The 27,916-nt window shown below is 41.8% G+C and overlaps 1 protein-coding gene across 5 annotated transcripts in view; it reads right to left on the bottom strand.

The window, feature by feature from the left end:
- The window catches only part of PDE5A (phosphodiesterase 5A), a 133,461-nt gene that overhangs the window by 99,063 nt on the left and 6,482 nt on the right, over window positions 1–27,916 (bottom strand). For all 5 annotated transcript variants that reach the window (XM_083174453.1, XM_083174452.1, XM_083174454.1 and 2 more), the window contains exon 2: window positions 10,547–11,120. In XM_083174453.1, the coding sequence (XP_083030579.1) occupies window positions 10,547–11,120 (574 nt within the window). The remainder of the gene's footprint in view (window positions 1–10,546; window positions 11,121–27,916) is intronic.

The raw sequence follows: 27,916 nt of genomic DNA, 5'->3' as shown, positions 1-27,916 counted from the left end.
TTTCCCCTTTAATAACCAATCAACTTGCTTCAGACTTTGGCATTAACTAGATGGAAACAATATTATGAACTTTGAGGTAGTCAAAATTGACTGGAAATGAATGTTATTGAGGTTACTGATACTGTAGCAGCAAGACAAGGCCCATGTTATTTGATATTAGCATTTTTATTTGTCAGTTTTGAAAAAAAAAAAAAAAAACTAAAAGGGTCACAACATTTTTCAAAACCAAAACTGGACAACGAATTAGAACCAATACCAGAAACAATGCCGCACATCTCTAATTGCTATATGATTTTGCTTATTTCCAGCTACTGCCAGTCAGGGCAAGTAAATGTCTCATTCGTTGCTATGGTTTTACTATAGATTTACACCTTTCCATGTCAGTAAATAATCGTAACTGAATCATAAAACTGAAACATCATAGACACTCATCTCTAGGATTCCCTAAGCAAACATTAGAATTCATTTTGTGAACATGTTAGCATCGTAATATTGCAGTGTTTAATTGACAAAAAAATGACTGTAGAGTACAGAAATCAATACACAATATGAGCCTTATGTGACCTGAATTCACCGTGTGAATGTTCTCAATGACAGCACTTTCAATTATGCAACATTTATTTATAACACTGAATTGACTTATCATGAATACAGATCTAACAAACTTATAATAACAGTAACATAACAGAAATTTACGAACAAAATGGACAGAAAAGATTGTCTTCTTGTTGGCGCACAGAGGTAAGTAGAAAAGGATTTATTTATTAGTATTTTTAAAATGTTATATTTTATTGCAGATTTTTAAAACTGTCTCCTATTTGAAATATTCTTGTGTTATACAGTATATACTTACATTATATGGAGTGTCAGCTATTGAGGTAGATGTATTAAGCCTTAACAAGAGATAAATGCAAGGGTGATAAAGAGACATAAACATCCAGCCAATCACATCCTATGTGCCATGTTACATGTGTTTGATAAAAGTCAGTAAGGAGGGGATTGGCTGGACGTTTATCTCTCTTTATCACCCTTGCATTTATCTCTTGTTAAGGCTTAATACATCTGCCCCATAATTTTGTATCCACCAAAAGAAAAAGTGGATCTCTTCAGTAGGTTTACATTCGCAAAGGGACTATTAGTGCAAAGGAGCTGCATAGTATTGCATCCTATCTAAATAATGTGCGCGATGAGGTACTGATGCCCCTTTCAGACCGGTATTTTAAAACGGTAAAAAAGCAGGGTCCTACCCGTTTCAGACCCGTTTTTTTGCGGTCTGAAACGGTACCCAGGCAGCAGTGAGCACTATTGGTCCCCATCGCCGTGCATATTTAATGAGCCGACCGTTTATATGCGCATATGTAATGATTGGTCGGCTCATTAAATTTGAATGGCGCTGGCTCAGAGTGGACCGGCCTATGCTACCCTGCCCCTGCCTTAGGTACCGGGGGATGAGGGGGTATGAGCCGGAGAGGAGGGGAGGGAGGAGGCGGAGGGGAGGGAGGAGGTGTGGGCCGTGTCACAGGGATTCCCAGGATCTGGGACTGTGACATATGCTGCTTTCACACCGCAAACCTGTTTAAGACCAGGTATTTACATGCAGTGTAAAAGGGGTTAAACTTGCTCTGACCCGTTTTAAAAACCGGTTTAAATACCTGGTCTAAGCAGGTTTTGCGGTGTAAAAGCAGCATTTATCTTGTACAGTGCCATTTTTGGGGGATTCTAAGAACGTCCTGCTGTCATACAGTTATCAGCTGCTTCCTTGTTGGCAGGTATATTGTTTTCCAAATGCTGGGTGCCTGCTTTAAAGACAGGACTTGCTTAGCCCCTCTGTTAAGATAGAAAGGTCAGGTTAATTTGTTTGACCAACTGGCATATATATAGATGTATCTTATCCTTTAGGGAAACCTGCGCTTTGTGCAGTTAGCAGCTGCTTGTTTTCTTGGCAGGTCTATAATATTGTTAATGCTAAGAAATCCTCCTGATGACAGGGCAAGCACAGCAAGTCTATTAACACAGGAGGAATTGTATTAATATTGCCAGCTAATCTAATTTGCTTCACGTCCCTTTATTACAGAGGTTATATAGGTCATTAGACCAGTTTCAAAATCATTAATGTTATTTATTTCATAACATACATCACAGATATGTATATCCCATATTGGGTGTAATCCCTCAGCAGACACACCAAATGTCATATAATGTATAGTCTTAAGCACCGTACACATTGGGCGATTTCAGCCATAATTTCAGCCATAATTGCCGGGCATATGGTTGCTGAGCAACCATATCCCCGGGGTGACTGTCGCTGGGAGCGCGTCCCGCGACCAGCCCCGGGGTAGTCGATGGTCAGAGGAGCATGCTCCCGTGACCAGCGGCTTCCCCTCCTCTCGTTTTTATCTGGTCGCTAATGAAAACAGGACACTGAATATATTTATTAATACTTTCTTAAACACTTAAACACTGTCGACCTAACAACTGGCATCACTGGAATTTTCAATAAAGCGCAATGGAATCTGTTGCGCTATATAAGAAACTGTAAATAAATAAATGAATAGCTATTACTTACAGCAGTAGAACCGAGTGGTGCACATGAGAAGACATTGGGCTAGATGAACTAAGCTTCAAAAGTGATAAAGTGAGTGATAAATAGCCAGCCAATCAGCTCCTACCTGCCATGTCACAGACTGTGTTTGAAATATGTCAGGTAGGAGCTGATTGGTTGGTTGTTTATCACTCTCCATTTTATCACTTTTGAAGCTTAGTGCATCTGGCCCATTCTCTGTGGGAAGGAGACACAACATAAAACACACAAAAATGCAGCCAATGAAGAAGTGCACAGAAAAGGTTCCTGACTACACAGTGATAGCTCTCCCCACTGGCATGTGTCTTATTTTTTATCTAATTCATTTGAATAAGGTTGTCATGTATACAAATGGCATAATCTGAGGAATGAATGATAAAAACAAATGTATGAAAACAAAAATTGTTTAAAAGCAACACAGTATATTTAAAGAGAATCACAAAGAAGTAAAAAAAAAAACAACTGCAAAAAAAAAAATGGTACTGTTACGGTATTAAGATTTCATTTTTGACCTAGAAAGAATGACACCTGCTAAGTGCACATCAGTGTGCCTGTGCTGAATACATTTCAGGAAATGTCAGTTCTGCTTTATATACAGTATATTTTCTATCAGAATAACGAAAGTGAAAATACAGAATGAAGTATTATACCGCCGTATACTACTACTGGCATAGGGAAACGCCATGGAGTGACACTTTTACAGCCAGCTCACTTAGTGCCTAGTTTAGAAATAATTTATATTCCTTGTGATAAACACATGCTTTTGTCAAAGGAAGGAGAGAGTCTGCGTCATGTTGTAACAAAGTCCCCACCTATAAAGGAAGTCACTTGTAGCATTAAACAAATCATGAATACAACAGTTATTAACAAGTCATGTACAGTACGTATGTGTAATACTGAGTTAGAGCTAACATATGAGGCCATCTCCGTGTGTGAAAAGTATCATTAGTAATTGCAGGTCTCATTTTATCTAAGAAACAGGGAGAAGCCCGGAGAGGAGTACCAAATGTGCATTTTGGAGGGCGGGGACAAGGCTGGCATCACAAAGCCCCGCCCCCAAGCACCACAAACTCCACGATTCGTGGGTTTGTGGGTTTGTGGATGGGCTAAAATGATGCAAAATTACGTGCTCATTTTAGTCCCACTCCCTCCAGCGGACCTACGAATTTCGGAATTTGTTTCAACAGGTCCGGGGGAGACGGGGGGCCTTGAGAAGCACGCGGGAGACTTGCCCAACTTCCTGGGGGGAGGGCAGGAGGGGGACCCAATTTTAGGGAGCCTCCCGGCCATTCCGGGAGGGTAGTCAAGTATGGTTTTTAAGTCATAAGGTCGGTAATTGTAACTTGATTTTATTTAGAACCAGATCTACATTATTACTTTGCCTTCCTTCCTAGTTTGCCTATTTTTTGATGTTAGTTTGTAAGGTTGCCGATTTCTTACCACTAAGTGAGGCATCATATTTACCTCTAAAAAAATGAATTTGGACATGTTTTTTTTATGATATTTTCGCACAAAAATACATAGGAGTGACCTATGTATTTTCACGGCCACTATCGGGTAAAATGGCTTCTTATTGCAGATCTGGTTTCAAGATCCCCGATAAGTGCTTGTAATGGGGCTAATTGAACAATTGAGGTAATTAGCCTCGACAATTTACCCCGGCTAGCAAGAAACCGTCCTAAGGGTCCATATTTGTGATGTCCATGAGTTTGATAATGATGATTTGCATTGTATCTCATCATGGTGGTAATTACAGTCACAAAGCAAACCAATTTATCATCCACAGACATGACAACAAACTCCAGCTCCCATTTTTCTTTGAATAACCTCCTTTCGTCTGTAACAGTCCTCTCTAGCTTTTCATTTGGCCTTGCTGAAGTTGCAGAGGACAAATTTAATATAAAAGTACATGGATAAAAGCCAATTTTAACAAAAATAAATGTAGTATTAACTTTTTTTTTTACACATTTTATTTTAAACAAGCAGACCTTACACCTCAAATCAGAGCTTGCAATTATCAGTAAGGAAGGTACGTGGAGAATGCAAGTTCACTGGAAAGTCTTAACAAGAACGTGTCTAGGACATGTAACTAATGTATAACTAGAGTTGGGAACATTGTTGTGTATTTGCCAAATGTAGATTGTTAACGCAACTCAGAAGTGGAAAACATGGCCAGCCCTTACAGGTGTAATGTATTACTCACTGCAATCACTCCAGGGGTTACGACCCCTGGGAAATGTTACCAGGCATAATCACTCTGAAATCAGCTTGATTTTAATCCTGATGGGCCAATTATAGAGGGTTCATTGGAATCAGAAGGCTTATGTGATAATTAGCAAATACATGACTTGCACACCTGCAGGGCAATATACTGAGCTACTGCTTAGCTTTCCAAACTTACAAATAACCTGCTACCAATTATGCATGAATTCCCCCTACTGTATGTAATCCTGAAACTGCTTGCATATACATAACCTAACCTTTACTTGGATTAATTAACGTACATGTCTTAGAAAAGTAATTACTGTAAATCACTAGATGTATTTTTAAAGACATCAATAATTAGGCAAACTGTTTCTTTTACTATGTTTTCGTTTTTTTTTTTTTTTACCTCTATACTTACTATGTTATTTTAGTATTAAATACAGTATTATAATGTTACACATATTTTATAATTATCCCTGTTTCATATGACTGCACAGGTGGGTGAAAGCCGGACATTCAGATGGACGGGAAGGAGTAGTTTGGGTCTGGAAACAAATAAACATTATTGTCCAGAGGCGTAGCTCTGGGAGGCAATGGAGTCATCTGCCGCCGGGCTTCTGCTCCCAAGGGGGCACCTCTCCTCCCCTTTGATTTTGAATCAGTTAATTGAAAGCCATTGATATCACTTCTGTAGCTGACTCCTCCTCCCATCAGGACCACAGTTTCTTTATTTTAAAACATAATATAAATAACACACATGCATATATATATAAATTTATATAAGGTTGGTGTGTGAATGTGTGTGTGTGTGGGAGGGGGGGGGGTTACCAATATTTATCTTGCCTCCGGGCAACTGGGATGAACTTACGCCACTGTCATTGTCTCCTCCCTTGTGAATACTATCTACCTTTACTAGTAGGCCATCTAATATTGTACATATTCACTTATAATAAAAGTGTGCAAAATTAGACTTTTTTAGTGACCGTGTCGACATCTGAGTAAAAAAAGTGAAAAAGACCCATGTCGACCTTTTGACTGCCGACATTCCCCATGTGGTCCTAATGCTTGTATCGACCTAATGACCCTGTCAACCTAACACATGTTGAACTTCAGTCATGTCAACCTTCATGCATGTCGACCTTATGCTTGTAGACCTAATGCTTTTCTATCCTCTGATCCATACCTGATCCCTGGCGCTAGTAATCGTCAAGATCACATTAAACTTTGCCTGTGTTTTAGTCACATTGTGATGCCAACAAGACACACTAAGAGACTGTGCTGATTAACCCTTTGAGTTCCAACATCGCTGTAAGAGATGCGCAAAATATCAGCTAAAAATGTCAGCATCGCTCGCACTTGTTATATAAATTCAAATAAAAAATGTTGTGTAAAAAAAAGATATTTCCTATATAAAGTAACCATTACAGGTCATTATGATGAATAAAAATGTTTGCTTGACAATTTTTACACCAATTTTGACAAATTCACTTGGCACTCAAAAGAATAATTTGAGATGCAACATGTTTGTGTAAGGGGATACAGTCATTAGGTCTACAGCATGATGATTGGCAAGCATTGGGTCAAAACCATTAGGTCGACATGGGTCTAGGTTCGACAGGTCATTAGGTCAACACAAGCATTAGGTTGATATGGGCAAGGTCAACAGTCAAAAGGTCAACATGGGTTTTTTCACTGTTTTTTGAGCTGACGTGACAACAGCTGGTATTTCATGCCCTACCATCCACTAGGGCATGGTGGGAGAATAAAATAGTACTCAATGCGTGGTGAGCACAGTGAGCCATGCAAGGGGACGCGGTGCACTTTTACCTGTGTCCATGTTGACTGTGTCGACATTCGGGTAAAAAAACTGCGAAAAAGCCGATGTCGACCTTTTGACTGTCAACCTTGTCCATGTCGACCTAATGACCTGTCGACCTAGACACATGTCGACCTTGACCCATGTCAACATTTCCCCATGTCGACCTAATGGTGTCAACCCAATGCTTGTCTACCTATTTGTTGTGGACCAAATGATCCATACCCTGTGTAAGATTGATTTTGATGAAGCACAATGGGACTGGGCATGGAAAAAAGCAGCGGCTTCTGCTTAATGGCACTATGTATACAGATTTGCTGACTCAGTTGCACACAGATTTACAAATTAATCAATGTAATCTACTGGTGCAACCTAGTTATATTGTACTGCAACTAAGATGCACTTTTGGCAAAAGAGATACCCAACACTAGTAAATTCGGTACTTGTGTATTATCTGGGCGCCCGATTTTTTCATTGCATGCCACTACTTAAGGCATGCAATGCGATGTAATGCGATGCAATGCAATGTGATTTTTCATTGTAAAGACCCGATTTTTAATTGTATAGTCAGCCATGGGTGTTTTCATACCCCCACTATCCAACTACGCATAGAGTTGATTTTATATAGTGTGGCGAGCGCAGCGAGCCACCGAGCCCGAATCGTGGCGAGCCCCGCGAGGGGACGCGGATTACTTTACATGTATTCTGTGTACATGTAAAGTAATCCGCAAGGGGACGCGGATTACTTTACATGTATTCTGCGTACATGTAAAGTAATCCGCGAAGGGACGCGGATTACTTTACATGTATTCTGCGTACATGTAAAGTAATCCACGCCCCCTCGTGGGGCTCGCTGCGCTCGCCATGCTTCGGGCTCGGTGGCACGCTGCGCTCGCCACACTATATAAAATCAACTTCATGCGTAGTTGGATAGTGGGGGTATGAAAACACCCATGGCTGACTATACAATTAAAAATCTGGTCTTTACAATGAAAAATCACATTGCATTGCATGCCTTAAGTAGTGCGATGCGATGCAATACAATGAAAAAAATCGGGCGCCCAGATATAACACAAGTACCGTAAATTCTTATAAGATCTGGTGTGCGCAGAGAGGCTATTTGGAATAAATGCAGCAACTACTGTAGGACACATCTATAGAATATCATAGATGTAACCAAGACCTAAAAAATATACTTATACAAATATAAGCTATGTTCTGGTCTGTAATAACTCTGACAGCAAGTAGTGATCTAGAAAACATATACAGGTTGAGTATCCCTTATCCAAAATGCTTGGAACCAGAAGACTTTTGGATAACGGATTATTCTGTATTTTGGAAGTTTTATATTTGAATGAGGTATCTTGAGGTATCTTGCATTTATGTTGTATAAGCACATCAAACACACATATATTTTATTTGCGCATAAAACAAGGTTTCAAAACATGAAACAAAGTTTGTGTACTATCTCAGGCACTGACTTTGAATGCCAAGCAATTATGTCCTTGTACATATTTAGCACCAGTTACATGTTATTTCTCCAGTAGTGCCAGTTACAGATTTTTAGCAAAAAATAAAAAAGTAAAAGTATATTTCGGAGACACCTCTGTAATGGCCCCTTCCTCATTACCCCTGGCAGATTGAATGAATGCCACAGAACATAACACCTAACTGAACAGGTATCATAAAAAGACAAAAGTGATACCAGATATGACACCAAAAGAGTTTGTCATGGGCTCCTGTACTGTGCACTGTGGGCCCGCTACTCACTCATCTGTGTACGGTGGCTCTCCATGCTGACCACAGGACTTCAGGTTTGGCTGGCTGGCGTCGCAGGGAGCACAGCAGATAGTCAGCATATTAAAGGCAGTCAGGCCTAGTTCCTGGATGGCACCGCCATCTTGGATATGGGAAAATGTGCAGTTGGCCAGCCTGAGCTCTGTTCAGTCTTCTTTTACTAATAAACATTGGCAGCCACTCTCTGGGTATATAGAGGGCCTGCCTGGGCTATTTGAAGTCAGTACAAAAAGTCTTCTAAACCGTCCACTTCCCAGAATCTCCTGGCATATTCAAGTCTACAGCTTGTCACTCTGCTCAGCCTGCCTCTTCTTGTCACCTCCTGGAGTTCCTACCTGGATCTTCAGCTAGACCTCTTGTTTCCATCACCACTCTGTGCCTTATCCACTCGGCTCAGTCTCAGCTGAATCACCCGAGAGGTATCCCTAAACCCTCTCCTTCTTTGGCTCATCCTCCTCACCTCCATCAGAGACCAAATCTTCTATTTATTCATCCGGATCATCTTTGTCATTATTCCAGTTTTCTTCAGCATCGTTCATTCATTAACTCCTAAATTCATTAAATATTGATCTTCATCTTTTTCTTCAGATCTTCATTACATTAAACTATCAAAGGAACTTTCTCAAATATATCATTTGTGATTAATCCAAAAACTTTTTGTTAATTTTCTAAAAGATGTTATGTGTGAATTCCTTTAAGTTTCTTTATTATCTAGCTATAAAAGCTTTATTAAACCATCTCGACTTAACCCTTGAACTTCTAGGTCTGCAGTAGTTTCTGATTCACACACGAACCCATCAAAACCAACATTTCTGACAGAGTTAGGGCTATTTCACATGCTCCGGCTCCTGCCGGGCGGCGAAACCCCGCATGGGCAGGAAGCCGTGCCGCACACAGCAGTTTACAATAGTGGGGATGGCCACAGCCCTGCAGCACTCCCTTCCAGTGGTGGGATCCGGGTGCAACCGGGTGGCCGAGCCGTGGCCGTCCCGTGTGAATGGTCACATTTGTGGCCATTATTAACTTCTGTGTGCGGCACGGCTTCCTGGCCGTGCGGGGTTTCGCTGCCCGGCAGGAGCCGGAGCGTCTGAAATAGCCCTTAGGACTCAGTCTCACTTGTACCACTACGATTCAGTATGTTTTTGCACTTCTAAAATATCTGCATTCTGTTGCATGCAAAGTGGGAATTAAACAGCAGACATAGCCCAGCATGGTGTAAGGGTTCAGTGTGTTCCTGCATGAAAAGCTCAACGGTATAATTAATTCTGTCAGTAGATTTCAGTGGAATTACATTACTTCAGCCAGACACCGAAAACTTCCATATACTATATTGGCATAAAATAAACATAAATGCATACATGCATTCCACCACACCATAGGCACGCCATCCAAAATGAAATACATTAGTTAGTTATTACAATGCATCATAGTGGCACAGAAGAAAGATTGCAGTCTGATGAGGACTAAAATAGGGTTAAAGAATAAGTAAACAATTCTAACATCTGGCTTCCAGCAATACAACATATTGTACTACTAGTAAGCCCACTCGAAGCAAAAGCTTCGAAGGCTAGTCTACTGTCTGTGTTTGTGCATGTGTGAGAAAGAGATGTAGTTTCACTCTCTGCCAGTAGATGGCAGTGTTTCGGAGACTCATGGACACTAGACATACAGTATATATAGATGATATTCTCCTACAGCAGTTCTAGTAGATCTTTAACAGCTAAAATACAGTTATTTAGTCAAATACAGATGGAGCGAGGCGCTCCTTGTTCAGCGCCAGCTCTCGCTAAATCCCCTCCGCTGGCAAGAGCTGGCGCAGAGGCCCACCACCTGATGGGGACATGCGAGCGTCTCACACGCAGGCGCATCCCTGTCTCTCGGTGGTGGGTGGCTACGGGTACCAACAGGGGGTGCCGGGGAGACGGCAGAGGGTGGCGTGGGCTCCGACTAACAGAGTGCCAGCCCCCTTCCATCAGATGGAGGGTGCTGGCAATTAACGATAGAATCGGCAGGACCCGCTCAAATGAGAGGCGCTCCATCTGTATATAAAATCATACATATTTTCCAAGGGAAAATAAACCATATATTTTCAGACAATATATCTATTTTGTTTATCGTCACTGAAAACTGCAATGCCCTTTTCTTACCTGATAAGCGTCCTTTATGTTCAACGGTTGCCCATATTCAGCCACATGTCCCACAATCCCTTTACTCCATTCCAAACGAATGCAGTTATTTGAAGCCTCTTCCAATGTTGTGCCTTCTGCTACATCAAAAAGTCTACTGACCAGGAATTTCTCATTGGAACTGTCCTCGCAGACTAGAAAAAGTGAGTATCGATCCGCAGATATAAGTTCATTTATGTGCAAAAAGATTTTATGGCATAGAGCAGTGACGTCCAAATGACTTGAAATATCTTTAACCAGTTCCAGAAGTCTTGAGCACTGATCACTTGCGCTGGATAAACCGGGGGGTTGCAGCGGCATCTGTTCCCGCTTTTCAGAATCCGCAAGGAATGTCAGAGTTCCCACAGAGTCTTTAACCACGATGGGCCTAAGAGGCCTATCAAACTCGGAAGCAGAGATCTTTCTGACTGGTGCCCCTTGGTTGGTGTTATCGGAAGAAGCAACTAGCTGGTTATTTTCTGTATTGCTTTTCCCCCCTTCTTTTATTGCTGGTATTGTATGCACTCTTTCAGCAAACCATGCATTGACCATTTCTCTGAAAAGCAGGAAAAAAAAACAATAAATACTTCAGTTTAAAATGAAAGTAATAGATAGAAAGTGAAAAATAAAATGCTTAAATGTGCCACTGGCAACACATATATAAAAGTCAATTAATAAAAAACATAATGTTTATTTCTCATTTGTATATAAACACTTAAAACATGGTGTCTAAATGGTTATCCACAGGATGGCTCACAGTAGTATGTCGAATTTGTACAATTCATCCATAATAGGATTGCAAGAGCAACAATGATAAAGGATGTTAGGATTTCATCAGGGGTATGGTCAATAATTAGTGGGTAATGATCTTAGTGCAAACAATGTCATACAATTAGATTCCAAGTGGAAAATAGAGTGACTTTGTGAATTGGTGCGCTTATATTAACACCTTGAAGCAGCTAGATATACAATTCTTAAGGTGCCATTCAATAACACCTAACAATAACAGTACAAAAGGAAAAAATAACTGTTCTCCAGCGCTCAGGTGGTTCTCGTTAAATCAATCACCATTGAAAGTGATTAAATAAATGTTTCAAAGTTATATCACCATGTACTCCTTTCCATAGGCGATAGGTAATTAATGTCCAAATGAATACTCCTCCTCCACAAATGGTACCATGCAATACAAAGAAAAAACAGATAGTGTAGACTGATAATCACTTATCTATTTTAATAAAGATGTACACTTATAATTGCGGGGGGGGGGGGGGGGGTATAAAAACACATCAATATCAACAACCCGGGGCAATGCAGGAAGCGGAGCAGTGTCAGCGGCAGGGCAATCCAGTCTAGATCTGGACAATGACCCTCCTACTGAATGTCCGAAGTCCACAAAAGTCCCAGGTCCAGATAGTAGGCAATGTGCAACATATGTGTAACAGGCATTATGTGTGTCATGTGTATAAGGACATTAATAATGTGCAACATATGTGTAAGGGGCATTATGTGTGTCATTATGTGTATGAAGGGCATTAATAAAGGTTGTCATAATGTGTAAGGGGCATTATGTTTTGATGACATTAATAATATGTGTCATGTGTAAGGGGCATTATTGTGTGGTATTATCAGGGGTGCCGAGAGAAAGGGGTAGGGGGTACAAATTACCCAGGCCAAAGTCTGATGGAAGGGCCCAGTGGGGGCCCCGGGCCCCCTCCCCTTAAGTGACAGAAGCAGCTGCAGCTCTTCTCCTCAGGCCAGCACACACTGCTTTGTGCTGGGTTGCAGTGTGGCCATAGAGGTGCTTAAAATACAATATTTTCTCAGGATTTTTTCTAAGGGTATAGGGCCAGATTCTGTAAGCTTCAAAAGTGATAAAATGCAGAGTGATAAACAGCCAGCCAATCAGCTCCTGTCTGACATTTTTCAAACACAGCCTCTGACATGGCAGGTAGGAGCTGATTGGCTGTGTGTTTATCACTCTCCATTTTATCACTTTTGAAGCTTACAGAATCTGGCCATTAATGTGAATAATGTGAGGAGTAATGTATACAAGGTAAAGTGGTACTATTGTGTGATGTAACGTGAATGAGGGACACCATCGCATGATATAATGTGAATAAAGTTGCACTACTTTGTGGCATAATTTGAATTGGGGGTACTATTGTGTGGCCATGCCCCTTCCCAGCAAGAACACACCCCTGTTTGGGCTGCGCACCGAATGCGTGCACTGTTTCTATTTAAAATATTGCGGGTAGGAGCACCAAAATGATGACTGCTATGATGAGGGTTGATGGTGCTGGGAAAGGGGAGCAGGGTCAGAGGCGGAACTAGTGGCGGTGCTAGGGGGCACCATCCAAAATCTTGCCTAGGGTGTCATTTAGGCTAGGGCCGGCTCTGACTTTTGCTCATATCATGCCACTTTCAGATAGCAATATATAAGGATATAACTGAAGATATGCATGGAAGGATTTTCTTAACAACAGTGACTTGCTCTTTACAATGCAATGTTGTGGGGGTTGGACATAATTATGCTAACCATTACCAATTTATATATAGCTGTGAAACTGTTTAAGTGACTGTTTAGTTTGAAAAATAGGCCCCTCTATACCCAATAATGATTACAATTAAATAATCAGACTAAATATATTAAATACAATTGTATTACATAGTATAGTGCTTCTATAGGGGTATATTCAATTGCTGTCGAAACTGCCGTTTTCTTGGAAACATGGCAGTTTTCGACTTGAATAGGTCAGAAACCAGGTGGATTGGCGAATAGCTTTTGTCAGAAAAGCGGTCAGATCCGGCAGGTTTTGGCCCCATTTCTGGCAATCTTAATTCACTTCTTAATTAAAGAAGTCGGATTGAGGCAGGGAGGAGGATGCAGGGTGAGCAGAAGCAGCTTACCTGGTGCCGTCCACCCGCCCGCCTCCCGCCACCACCCCAGTCGATCACCTGGTTCCACTCCCGGGCTGGCAGAATAGCAGCGCTGTCCTGCCGCTAACCAAGCCCTGCTGCTGGACAGGTGAGCAGCAGCAAAATTCAAAAAGTCAGATTTGGCTGCATTGGATAGGGCATGTCAGATCCATTCTGACAAATGAATGTCAGAATGGATCCAACATTAACTGAATATGCCCATAGTCTCTGAACAAAAGACAAAGTCATCTTAAACAAATGAGTACTGTTCTGAGCAGACCTACAGTACAGTGGTCAAATATCACTAGTGGGCTCATATTAATTCAGAGAATGCAATCCGGGTATATCCTGCTGAACATGAGTGCATAGAATATTCATCAGCAATGTGTAATCATAACGGCAATGCCTGAGAACTGCACATACACAATTTTCTTGCATTTCCTCTGACCACTGTTTAAACTATCACTTGTGTAAACAGCAGAGTTGTCTATTTTTAAGGGATAAGGACAACAAGAGTTAATGATGGCAGTGACAACGTTTTCCCAGTATATTGCTTTCACTGTGTTTCCTTCTTATGCTGCTTTCCCACTGCAGACCAGTTTAAAGTACTGGTAATCTTAAATGGTATTTAAAACGGTATTAGCATTCCCACTGCAGCAGATTACCGTTTTAAATACCATTTAAGTACCATTCCCATTGCAGTGAACCGTGTAAAATGTAGAGTGCCTAACCCCCCCCCAAGTGTAAAGAGTGCCTAACCCCCCCCCCCACCTGCCCTGTGCCCCCACCTCCCCTCCCCTTGTACTTACCTGCACGGGGATGCAGGGCAGTGGGGAGGCAGCGGGGGTCCATGCAGGGTCCATGGGGGGTCCAGGCAGTCCCAATGCCTGATGAGAACTAGTAGTTCTCACTTTGCGCATATGTAATGAGTGCACGTGCATAATAATGAGCCGCTCATTACATATGCACATATGTAATGAGAGGCTCATAATTATGCACGTGCACTCATTACACATGCACAAAGTGAGAACTACTAGTTCTCATGAGGCACTGGGACTGCCTGGAGGCTAAATAATGGCTAATAATAATGGCTCAATCCACCAAATCGGGTGGATTGAGCCATTTAACAGTAAAATCGGGTCCATCGCGCCTTTTAACATTGATTCCTATGGGAAATCGGGAGCATCGCGTCGCGGGCATCGCGGGTACATTTATGGCCGGCCGCGACGCGACCGACACGATTTCCATGTTTAACATTGGTTTCAATGGGAAATCGCGGCCATCGCGTCGGTCGCGTCGCGGCCATACATAAATGTACCCGCGATGCCCGCGACGGGCGCCCTTCTAGGTAAAGAGTACCAAAGAACGTTTAATATTTCTATGGGTACAGCAGTGAGTACTGTGTAGGCCAGTGATGGGGAACCTTCCGCCCTCCAGCTGTTGTTGAACTACACATGCCAGCATGTCCTGCTACAGTTTTGCTATTTGGCCATTCTAAAACTGTTGCAGGGCATGCTGGGATGTGCAGTTCAACAACAGCTGGAGGGCCCAAGGTTCCCCATCCCTGGTGCAGGCAGACATGGCAATAATAATAATAATAATTATACTTTTGTTACACATGCACAAAGTGAGAACTACTAGTTCTCATGAGGCACTGGGACTGCCTGGAGGCTAAATAATGTTTAAGAGGCATTCCCACTGCCTCTTAAACGTTATTTTAACGTGTAGGACTCTGCTTTAAAAACGGGTTGAAATACCATTTAACTTTAAACGGTATTTCAACTCTGGCACTTTCCCACTGCAGCCTTAAAACGGTAAATTGCGCTGAAAATCGGCAATTTACCATTTTTTAGCTGCAGTGGGAAAGGGGCATTATTTAGCAGAGCAAGCCATTATTATTATTATTATTATTATTATTATTATTATTATTACCAGTTACTTATAGAAATCACACACATATTCTGCAGCACTTTACAGAGAATTTTTGAATATTCCCATCAGTCCCTGCCCTAGTGGAATTTACAACCTATATTCCCTACCACATGTACACACAGACATTGATTTTAGGGTTGTTATTTTTTTTTGTTGGGAGCCAATAAACCTACCAGTATTGTGGGAGGAAACCGGAGTACTGGGAGGAAGCCCACGCAAGTAAGGGAAGAATATACAAACTCCGCACAGTTAGAGCCATGGTGGGAATTAAACCCATGACCTCAGTGCTGTGAGGAAGTAATGCTAACCAATACACCATCCATGCTGCCCTATAGACACTTGGGGATGCGGTAAAGCAAAAATGTGGTAAAACCCCCGTTATCTGGGTTTTCACCACATTTTGGTATTAACTAAAACCTGCACGCAGAGTTACCACGACAGGGGGTATTGTCCATAAAAGCTGGTAATACCCCATAGAAGCCTATGGTCTTCTTATTGCGACCCCTGCTGCCCTGCACCAATGCACAATCCCCCTTCACCTGCTGTCCAGGCAGCCTCCGGCTGTGCTGCCCAGACCAGTGACCTCCTCTTCCCTAGCACCGTATGTTAGGCCACTGTCAGGGCAAGGGCTGTGACACGTTTTCAATGTCAGAGGAAAACAGCTTTGCTAATGCTAGGAATTATTCAACTCTGCTCGAATCAAAGCAATTGTAAAATAATATATTGATGATGAATGTACAAAAGAACGGGTACTCTTTACCTAGAAGGGCGCCAGCGATTGAAATCGCGGTCGTCGTGGGTAAAAATCGCGGTCATCGCGGGCATCGCGGGTAAATCGGGATGGCCGCGATGCCCGCGATGACCGCGATCACCGCGATTTTCCCATAGGGAACAATGTTAAAACGGCAGATTGACAGCGATTTTACTGTTAAATGCCTCAATGGACCCGATTTGGGGCCAAATAGGCCAAATTAACCCTTAAATGTCCCCCCAAATTTTTAACGCCACCCCACGATCCACGCCAACCCGAAGCGTGGCGAGCGCAGCGAGCCCGCGAGGGGCGGCGGTACGCGTCCTCCGACCTTTTCATGCCCTACTATCCACTAGGGCGTGGTGTGAGAATATAATAGTGTGGCGAGCGCAGCGAGCCACCGAGCCCGAAGCGTGGCGAGCGCAGCGAGCCCCGCGAGGGGACGCGGATACCTTCACAGGTAGACGCGTCCCCTCGCGGGCTTCACAGGTGTCCGCCTCGCCACGGACACCTGTGAAGCCCGCGAGGGGACGCGCATAACTGTGAAGGTATCCGCGTCCCCTCGCGGGGCTCGCTGCGCTCACCACGCTTCGGGCTCGCTGGCTCGCTGCGCTCGCCACACTATTATATTCTCACACCACGCCCTAGTGGATAGTAGGGCATGAAAAGGTCGGAGGACGCGGGCTCGCTGCGCTCGCCACGCTTCGGGTTGGCGTGGATCGTGGGGTGGCGTTAAAAATTTGGGGGGACATTTAAGGGTTAATGGGCTCTGTGGCCCATTTAACATTGATTCCTATGGCCAAATCGGGTGGATTGAGCCATTTAACAGTAAAATCGGGTCCATCGCGCCTTTTAACATTGATTCCTATGGGAAATCGGGAGCATCGCGTCGCGGGCATCGCGGGTACATTTATGGCCGGCCGCGACGCGACCGACACGATTTCCATGTTTAACATTGGTTTCAATGGGAAATCGCGGCCATCGCGTCGGTCGCGTCGCGGCCATACATAAATGTACCCGCGATGCCCGCGACGGGCGCCCTTCTAGGTAAAGAGTACCAAAGAACGTTTAATATTTCTATGGGTACAGCAGTGAGTACTGTGTAGGCCAGTGATGGGGAACCTTCCGCCCTCCAGCTGTTGTTGAACTACACATGCCAGCATGTCCTGCTACAGTTTTGCTATTTGGCCATTCTAAAACTGTTGCAGGGCATGCTGGGATGTGCAGTTCAACAACAGCTGGAGGGCCCAAGGTTCCCCATCCCTGGTGCAGGCAGACATGGCAATAATAATAATAATAATTATACTTTTGTTATTATCCAGGTCAGACACTTTGTGTACCCTCCTGAATATAGGACCCAGCTAAGCATTGTACGAAGCCAGACACAGGGGAGTGTATTGGCTGCCTACAGTAGCTCTGCTAGGATATTGCTTAAACTCCTAATTGTGATGAAATTATAACCATTTCTTTATGAATGTCTCATTTTTTTGTGTCTATTTATGCAGTCCAAAATGCACTGCAGACAAACAAATATGTCATTTACTTGTTTTAGTGGAAATATATATTTTTAATAACAGTAGCATCAGTCATCTGTTTCAGAATGACATGGTTTATTAATTAGAATATCCTAATTAATATGAGCAATATATTTTTTTTAATGTCTGCAATAATTCTTGTCTAAATGAGCTGATTTTCCACAGTTGCGAGTGAGCCCATAAAACTAACCTGAGACCTAATGTCCGAGCGACAGTTTATATAGCGACAGTGTTATTTCAGGTTTCTCAGTTCCCATTGGGATAGGAGAGGACAAATGTGCTAATCATGAAAAATCTGGATTTCTCCCCAAAAAATGACCTCACTCTGTACTGGATTTTTCTGTGGGAAGAAGGTTACGTGCTGAGATAGTCATGACATCATTTAACCTCTCAGCTCCAAGGACTGTGTGCCTCTTAAACTACAGTACTAGTTTTTTTTTAACTACAATATACATACTGTATTTGAAAAAAAAAAAGTAAAAAAAAAAATAGAAAATCTATGTTTTGTTTAAACCCCTTCTTGTTTAGACCCTTTTTTGCATTAATGTTTTAATAAAAATAAAAAAAAACTTTGAATGCTGCATATTATATCATCTTAAATTGTGAAACATTGTTATTTTCAAAGAAACTTTGATCAGCCATGTTTTATTGATTTATAATATTAACAATACAAAATTATTAGGTAGGCATTGATATTATTTATTTTCATTTTCAAACCTTATTATTCTTATTAATTCTGAATATATGTAGCTAGACTAAACATAGAATGTGCACTCAGAGATAGATGAAATTGAAAATAAGAAAACATGTTCATGTTAGGTATTAGTCCTAATTGTTATTTATAATTAGATAATACAAAATGCATTAAACATCTTGAAAAAAAACACTTTTATTTAAATAATAGGCTTTGTTTTTAAGAAGTCATAGTGACTTATCTGTAGTAATAGTATTAAAAAAATGGATTGTTAAAAAACAAAACAAAACATTTGCTTTAAAATATTTAAACCATGATTTAAAGCAAGGAGGTTTAAACCAGCGAATCAGTTTTTTATTGTCATACTTATTTATAGACATTTGACAAATGCTAAAAATACATTTTAAATTGGTGTTTAAAAAAACTTTGGTAATGAGGCCTTACTGCATTTAAATGAAATTGTATTTTCAATTTTTAGTCATATACAGTATACATAAAGTAGAAAGAGTAGCTTATTTTTTTACCCTATGATACAACAACAAAATACAGGAATTTTTTTTATTGGGGACAGTGGTGCCCCAAAAAGTATAATTCCTTATCTTTTTATCTTAAAAATTATTTTTTAGGTCTATAAAAAAAAAGTGTACAAATTATTTTATAGATGGTATTACGTTCTGACTTAACTCGACAAAATGCACCCCGAAATATTATCTCTGTGTTGGTGGTGTATAATGACTGATGGAACATTCTGCATATACTGTATGGTGGAGTAGTTCAAAATTAGCCCTACTATGGAGGAGCTTGGGGGCTACCGGTAAGGGATCAGGGAATCCCTCTTTGGCAATGCACTATGCACAGGGTCAAAGTGGATAATGCTTTTTGACCTATACCACAGCCTCCATTAAGAATAATGAGGTCTGAGCTCTGGAGCATTAATTATCCTTATCAATACGATAGCTCTTATATGTACTGCATTCATTAAATAGCAAGGATGCGTTATCCATGCTGAAACTTCTTTTACACATGTTCTATTGATTATAAATAGACTTTGGAAACAAGTGCATGCATTGACGAAAGGGCATAAGAGTTGTTTCTCATTACAGTGCCACGCAATGACAGATCTCTGACAGATGATATAAATACATGGCATAAAATCACCTTATAAATGCAGAAAGACAAAGCAAAGCATTAAGTAAAAGTTGCATGATGGCATGTCCTGTGTGTGTCAGTAAATTAATGTTATCCAATTAATGTTATGCATTTGAAAATAGGTAATTCCTTATTATAAAGTAAAAGAATTTCTAAGCAAATACAAAACAAGCACAATCTACAAAATCACATTATAGAATTATAATTATAAAATCACAATTCCACATATGCACAAAACAGCTGATTCGTTTCACAACGCTACAATGTCTAAATAATCTGCAAGTAGTTCATTTGTTCATTTATGTAACAGCTGTTCAGTCACTGTAATTTTTTTGTGTCCAAACACCAAAATAAAAAAGTCCCATTTGTCTAAGACAGGAAATAAATGATCATTTGCTAAAGCTGCGATAATATGCTGTTTGTGCTTGTCAGCTTTTTTTAGAATACGTTCCCTGTGGTTACACATAGAAGTAGGTTATTTAAAGTTATTTACACATAGAAAAAAATTTGAACACAGCAATAAATGTTTATTCCTTCAACAAGGGAGCATTAGTCCTTCATATTAGACATAAAATAGGATTTAATCTAGGTTGGGCATGCTGTATTAAAATTTAGTAATAAAAAGTTACTGGATTTAGTCGGCAATTACTTTGTAAAATTGCAATTTTACATATAGATTAATCTAGGTTAAAAGGCATCTGAGGCTGGAATTGATGAGATAATACAAACAGAAGGCATTCCCTCTAGCAATCAAGAAAATGGGTTTTATTGCAATTCGTTCACTACACAGTTTGTTGTAAAAAGTGCATTTTATATAATGCATTTTCCCTCTCCGTCCGTCTTGAAATCTTTGTCTGAATAACTTTTTTTTTTCCAAGCCCATATTGGCCATTTTGGTGATAAAGTGAAAGGTGATAATGCATCAGCCAATCAAATGTATTTAAAAATCACAGTTAGGAGTTGATTTTCTGGTGCATTATCACCTTCCATTTTATCGCCGCTTTATCACTTTACTAATTTTAATACATCTGCCCCATGGTTCCTTGCAGCTACTGCCATCTCCAGATAGCAGTAGCCTGTTGTAGCCTATGGGCTACAAATTGGGAATGTTGTGTGGGCAGGGTCTTCCCTCTGATGGAACCGGTCACTATGGCCCTTATTCAGATCTGATCACAGTACAAATTTTTTCTCAGAATGGGCAAAACCATGTGCACTGCAGGTGGTGCAGATGTAACATGTGCAGAGAGAGTTACATTTGTGTGGGGTGTGTTGAAACTGAAATCTAAATTGCAGTGTAAAAATAATGCAGCCAGTATTTACCCTGCACAGAGACAAAATAACTCACCCACATCTAACTCTCTCTTCACATGTTACTTCTGCCCCACCTGCAGTGCAAATGGTTTTGCCCATTTTGAGAACAAATATGTACTGCGATCAGATCTGAATAAGGGCCAGTGTATGATGGCCAGGTTGACATTGCCATGCCAAGAATAGCCGGCTCTGCACTTAAGGGCCGATTCTAGTTCACTCTTAGTGAACCAAATTGATGGCCGGGGTTTGCGTATGACCAGGTAGTTCATGGCAGGGAGGTTGGGATGGGGATGGTGGCAGTGCTGGGCCATGGGAACCACCAGCGTTTCATGGGTGTCTCCATGAAAATACTGTGCGTTCCCATGAGAATGTGGATGGGAGGAAGTCTGCGGGGGCAGGCGACTGACATCACATGAAGTCAGACGTCCGTCCTGTCTTCACCCACAAATATAAGTCAGTCTCCACTGACTTACATTTGCGAAGGCAGAAGAAATCATTTGATGGTTGATGTCAAATTTCTCCTGCTGCGGGCACATGCGAGGAGATGTGTCTTTGTAACACACCCCCTTGTATGGTTTTGAGGGGAAACTGTGGTGGTGGGGGGGGGGGGGTGTATTTGTCAGATCAGCGTCACAAGGACTTGGTAAGCTGAGAGCTTCGCAGCTTACCGAGTCAATTAGAATCACCCCCCTAGCACAAGGCCGGGGCAGAGAACAAATCTCTACCTGTGCTGGGTGACCCATTCACCCAAAGTGATCATGATCTGCAATGTGATCCTGGGGCTAATATCACACCCAGATCGCATTAATATGTGATTTCATTAATATACATGTTACACACTTTTTCTGTCTATCTTGTTTTTTATTCACGTGCCTTCATTGACTTTATTCTGGCATGCTATTATCATTTGGTAATTAGTGTCACATTCTGATCTATATTTTCTGCTCTCACTATTGATGGTATACAGCGAGTGTCTATGGGACTCACACAATGATGCTGCAGCTATTTTACAGTAGGCATTCTATATCAGTATATGTATATTCCCTATGTATATTTTATATTACTGTCTAGAAAAGTTATATTTTTACAGTATCTTGCATTTTTAAAATCAGTCAAAAGGCAAAAGAAGAAAAATGCAAGAAAACAGGGCATGTTTATTTTTAGCGATTTCAGGATGTTATCGGCTTTTTTGGAAGGTTTCTTTAAGCTTGCACAAACAGAGAGTACTGTACACAGGTTGTTCTGTCTCTTGTTCACTAGATGCTAAATCCAGCTACAGTATATGTAGATGTGCTCTCATTCCAGATCTGCATTAACTGATCAAACATAATGGGGTGTATTCAATGCGGCCCGCGAGGGGGTTAAACAGCGGGGATCACCGAAAACAAGCGATCCTCGCTGTTTAACCCCCGCGCCGGCCACTCACCCTATTCAATGCGCCAGAGAAATCCTCACGGTCAGTGGACAGCAAGGATTTCCCCAAACAGAGAGGCTCACGGTTAATGCAGGGAGCCCGCTGCATTTAGCCGCGATGCTTGCTGTTTTAGCGGCTGCACACGCCTTTCCCCCTTCGCTCAAAAAAACTAGTGAGGGGGGAAATGTCGTGTGGCAAGGGGCCAGTAGCATACTGACCCTGCGAGCTGTGAGAGAGCAGGCAGCCCTGCGAGCTGTCACAGCTTGCAGAAAGCATTGAATACACCCCATTATATGCATTAACCCCCATTTCTGATGCTTACAAACATGACATTAAAGGCCAGATCTCAGAAAGACATACCAAATATCCCTTATTTCCATAGAATGCCCAGCGGGACCAATAACCCAGTGCTAATTTGTCTTGCTCCTATTGCTATTCGCAATTCTTAATATCAATTTTTATTCTCTATTTTGTTGCTGGGTCCTGCCAAGGGTAATTATATGATCATGGAGTAGTTTGGCTATTTATCAATCCAGCTCCTAACACAAGCCCATTCACTTCTATGGCACAGTCAGTATAAAAGCTGATGTACACAGACGTCAATGCATGTTAGTGGTCCGCTGCATTAACCCATTGTACAGAATGGCTAATTGGTGCTACTTTAGTCTATTACTCTGACAGCTGCAATTACCTGAAATAATATGGTTAAACCTTTGAGTGCCAACAATTCTGTGAGAGATGCACAAAATATCTGCTAAAATGCCAGCGTCGCTCACATTTATTATATAAATTCAGATAAAAATGTTGGTGTAAAAAAGATTATATTTCCTATACAGGTAAACATTACAGGTCATTATGATTAATAAAAATGTTTGCTTGGCCATTTTCACACCAATTTTGACAAATGAACCTGGCACTCAAAGGGTTAATAACATATGCTGGTGACCGCAGGGGTTAACAAACAGGATCAGCCAAGGACAGCACAATATTGATCTGACCATGAGTCTCATACTTACTTTAAAAACCGATTAATTACCCCCTTGGGCTTCAGTGATTGAACTCCTTCAATCAATAAATCAATGCTTTTAGGTCAATGGCTTTTAAATGGAACTCTGATTAAACGAACTTCAAAACCTTTACATGAATAGTAACTTTTCACAATGTAACGTAGTGTATTAAAAGTGTTTTATGTTTTGTTTGAAGGTGTTTTAATTTAACTCAGCTAGCAATGACCATCTAACAGGCTGCGTACAGACAACTAGAGCTGGAGACTGTAAAATGATCCGTGTACTGTGGCTGTTATTCCCATGTACAGTGTCTGCTGCTACTTCTGCACACAGTTATGCAGTCACTTCCTGTTTCTGAAATGCTCATTTTATCTTCAGAAATATGGAGAAATTGGAAATAAGAACACTGCATGCAGACAACAAAGGTCTCTGAATATGATCTAGAATCAGTATGTACTTGAGTTGGCATTACCTTAGTACAAGAGCACCTAACGGTTATCTTTTGAAGAAAGACAAATATCAAACAGAAGGTAGGAGAGCGAGAGAGAGAGAGAGAGAGAGAGAGAGAGAGAGTAGAAAGACATGTAGCAGATGTACCATTTCTGGACAGTGAAAAGGGGGTGAGTGATAAACTACCAACCAGTCAGTTACTGTCAATTTTTTGAACCACGGCTTGACAAATATTTTTTTTTAAATCTAGGAGCCAGGATACCCTCCAACATTTCAAAGGCTGAAATCGGTACAACTTCAGAAAAGAGGCGTGGTCATGGGTGAAGGGGCGTGGCCACATTTCCTTTCTTATATTTTTAATGGACAGTTTTGCTGATTTTTAATTATAATCTATGATCACCCTCTGATCAGGGTGCAGTCCCTACCCGATGTTACTCCCCTCTCCAGCTTCTCCGTGATGCAGACTATACAGGAAGTGGCTGTTTCAAGGCTAACTCTCCGGCTGCTGGTGCTCTCGACTCACACATGCAGCCGTCTTGAGATGAGGGACTGCGAGCGCTGCTTGAGCCACGGACCCAGCCCGGCCAATCAGCGACCTTGGAGTGATTGAGGGCGGCTTAGCCAGTGAGGGAGCTGCGTGTGGCTGCTAAAGTACACTGTATGGGGCGGCGTATAGTGTGTGAACGGGGAGAGAGAGAAAAACCGGTACATTCGGTACAGGGAGATTTAGCCGGTACAGACTACTAAAAAACGGTACTGTACCGGCTAAATCGGTACAGTTGGAGGGTATGCAGTATAGGAGCCAGACACATACAGTAGGTGCCGCTTACCTACATGCTCCTTGCGAGGGGGTTTCATGCTCAATGCCAGGGGATGCATGCTCGATGCCAGGGGATGCATGCTTGATGCCAGGGCATGCATGCTTGATTCCAGGGGTTACATGCTTGATGCCAGGGCATGCATGCTCTGCCAGGGGTTGCATGATTTTTACCATATGTTGCATGCTCTTTGCCAGGGGTTGCATGCCCTTGCCAGGGGTACATGACCTTTGTCAGTGGTGCATGCTCATTGCCACATTACCCCTCCTCCCCCCCCCCCGGTACTATGCACAGTAATGGCAACAGTCGGGCAGTGTGGTGGACAACGTACCTGGTTGTATCAGAGCAGACCCGTGGCTATTTTGAAACTCGAGGCGGCTCAACAGCCAGTCAGAGCCAGTCAGGAGCGTGTCCACCACTCTGCCCGGCTGTTCCCATTACCGCAAGTGCACAACTATGGCCAGCCAGGGGAGTGCCGGGTGGCAGGGTGCACCTTTCAAATCGTCTGGTCATCTGGGAGCAGAATCTGGTCGCCATGGCAACCTGGCCCCCGGGATTTGTCGAGCAGGGCTCGACAAATCCCTTTTCATCTTTACAAATTTACACTGTTTGTACCCTAGGGTTTAAACAGCTTCAAAATAACAAGTGTGTAGACATCAACACACTAGAAGCCTGCAGCTCTTAAACCATTTTTATTTATATAACTGAATATTTAGTCAAATTTATTAATACCCCCCCCCCCTTTTTTTGCCTAATAGTTTAGTGTCCATTTTATTTAGAGAAACTGTTTTAAACACAGCCTGTAACATGGCAATTAGCAGCTGATTGGCTGAAAGTTTATCTGTCCACTTTTTGTCACTCTCCAAGGCTTAGTACTTCCCCAGAAGAAGAAAGAATAGAAAAAAAAAACAGGCAGTGCCGGAGAGAACAACAGTAGATTTTGAGGTAACACTTGAATTATTGAAGTCCGGGGGAGAATATGACCAAGTGAGTAGCTTGAACGGGATTCTGGATGGTTTGCAAATCTAGTGTACGGAGTTCAGAGTGGGTGCTAATAAATAAACTTCAGTGCAATTTTTGGCTTATTTCGAAACTGAAAAACACTATTGCTGTGCCTGGTATAATAACAATAAATTATCCATTTACACTCTTGCCAGCGCATATTAACACAGTTTTATGTGTGTATTGTGGGATATGATGAATAAGCACACAGAGAAACAGTTATCACCAACTGAACTTTTCAGGCTATTCCAGAGAATGATCTTGCTCCTGAGCAACCTAGATGGGCCAAGTGGTTATTATATACCATCCAAATTCTATGTTTATCCTTTGCAGCACTGGTTATATAGGTTCATTGTAGATAAGCTGAGATATTTTAGTGTAATTAATATTTTAAACCAACAAACCATATAAATGTCATAACATATATTCAGTTCTTTTATATAAGTGACAGAGAAAGAAAATACACAGTTGTGTAACAGTGAAGGTAATTTATGACCCAGACAATTGAGCATTTCTATTGTCCATTACTGCAGATGTCTAGTGGGACATAATCAGGATATTTGCTCACTTAAAAATGACTAAGTAAAAAAACATTCATTTTAAACATCTAGGGTATAATGCTGATTTTAAACAGTAAATTGTGTACACAAAAATACAATTTGTAAGCCATAATTAGTTGGCAAAATCAACCCTTTATGGATAGCGTATTGTCACCTTCAGTAAAAACAGATGAGCGCTTCCGTTCTTTTCAGAAACTTTTAATCTAGGCTGAAACACGTGAGAGCCAGATAGCCAATAAGATGACAGTTTCAGATCCAAATGTAACTGAGTGAAAACTGAAGCCCTCATCTCTAATAGTGTTTTCATGAACTAGGGGCCAGGAACCTGAAAGGCACACATGCAACTGCAACCAAAAGCCCAATTCAGTGGCACATGCCGGACTCGGCAGCCCGAGCAGCGAAGACTAGCTGTGGGCATTTGGGGGTGTGCCGCTGGTGTTTTGTGGGCGTCCCCCCCCCCAAAAAGGTGTTCCCCGGCCATTGGCAGGTTGGGCCGCTGACATCATCAACAGCCTCTTTCTCCACATGGCCTTCGCAGCGCCGAGTGAGTCCTGTGCTATGAGCCAGTGAAAAATCATTTGATGGTGAAGGATTTCCACCTGTGTGCACAGCTGCAAACGCATTCGCAGCTGTGCACAGAGTTGGGGGGGGGGGGATGCGTTTGATGGAGTGGCGGCTCCCTGCTAGCTGGTCTCCGAACACTCGCAGTCCAGAGAGCAGGTCTGAAACAGGCCTCACATCTCACAAGTTGCATTTGCACCAATGCACCCAGATTATTATTTGGGTCTGTACAGTATGCACTCTTTCCACAATCTGCCTGTTCAATTGTAAAGTTGGCATAAAAGCAAAACCATGTGGATGCAAAAGTACTGATGTAATTCCGTTGCCTCGGCTTTTCTCCACATTAACTGTCATCTAATGCCTTGACATTGCAAAGAACTAATGCTAGGTAAAATACAAAGGTTTTGTTACTCAGATCACTGTATAGAACACATATGTATCAAATAACAACAACTTCATATTTATACTGTAAATCTGTATTTTAAACAAAAATAATCAATCTAAAAAGCTCTTATTACCATGTCTAACATATCTTTGCCAATATAAATCTAAGGGAACTTTGGGAACACAGTATACAAATAACTCTTGCTGACTTTTTCAGTATCAGGTCAATGGGTTGACAGTAATTAAGTCGACAGTCAAAAGGTTGACCCCTGTTGGTCAGTGGGCAAAGGATCAACACATGAAAAAGGTCGACACTGGCTAGGTTGCCATTGACAAAAGGTCGACACAAGCAAAAGGTCAACATGAGTTTTTCAGGTTTTTTTTTTTTTTTTTAAACTGACTCGTTCTAACTTCACAATCCATGTGGGCATAGAGTCAAATGATAATAGTCCCGAACCATGATGAGCGCAGCGAGCCAGGCAAGGGGACACGGTACAAGGTGTCCATGTCGGCGGGTTTCGACACAGACACCCGAAAAAGGGGAAAACATGTGTCAACATTTTCCTGCGTCGACCATTTCCATGTTGACCTGTTGGCCAATGTCAACCTAGACCATGTCAAACTTTTTTATGTGTCGACCTAGTGCCTGTTGACCAATAGTAGTCGACCTTTTGACTGTGGACATGATTACTGTCAACCTAATCATCCACAACTGACTTTTCCATTGTCCTCTGAAGAAGATCCTGGAGGGGGAAGTACATGGCCCATTGCCCGAGGACGCAGTACAGTCACTATTATGACTGCCTCTATATACAGTCTTCTACCTTGTGGGGTGCCTAGAAAACATCCCAGGAAATCAGGGCACATA

The sequence above is a fragment of the Crinia signifera genome, chromosome 1 (assembly GCF_055691185.1).
Source record: "Crinia signifera chromosome 1, ASM5569118v1, whole genome shotgun sequence".
NCBI classification, from domain to species: Eukaryota; Metazoa; Chordata; class Amphibia; order Anura; family Myobatrachidae; genus Crinia; species Crinia signifera.
The sequence above is the reverse complement of the archived record's forward strand: the minus strand, read 5'-3'. Positions and strand labels throughout refer to the sequence as shown.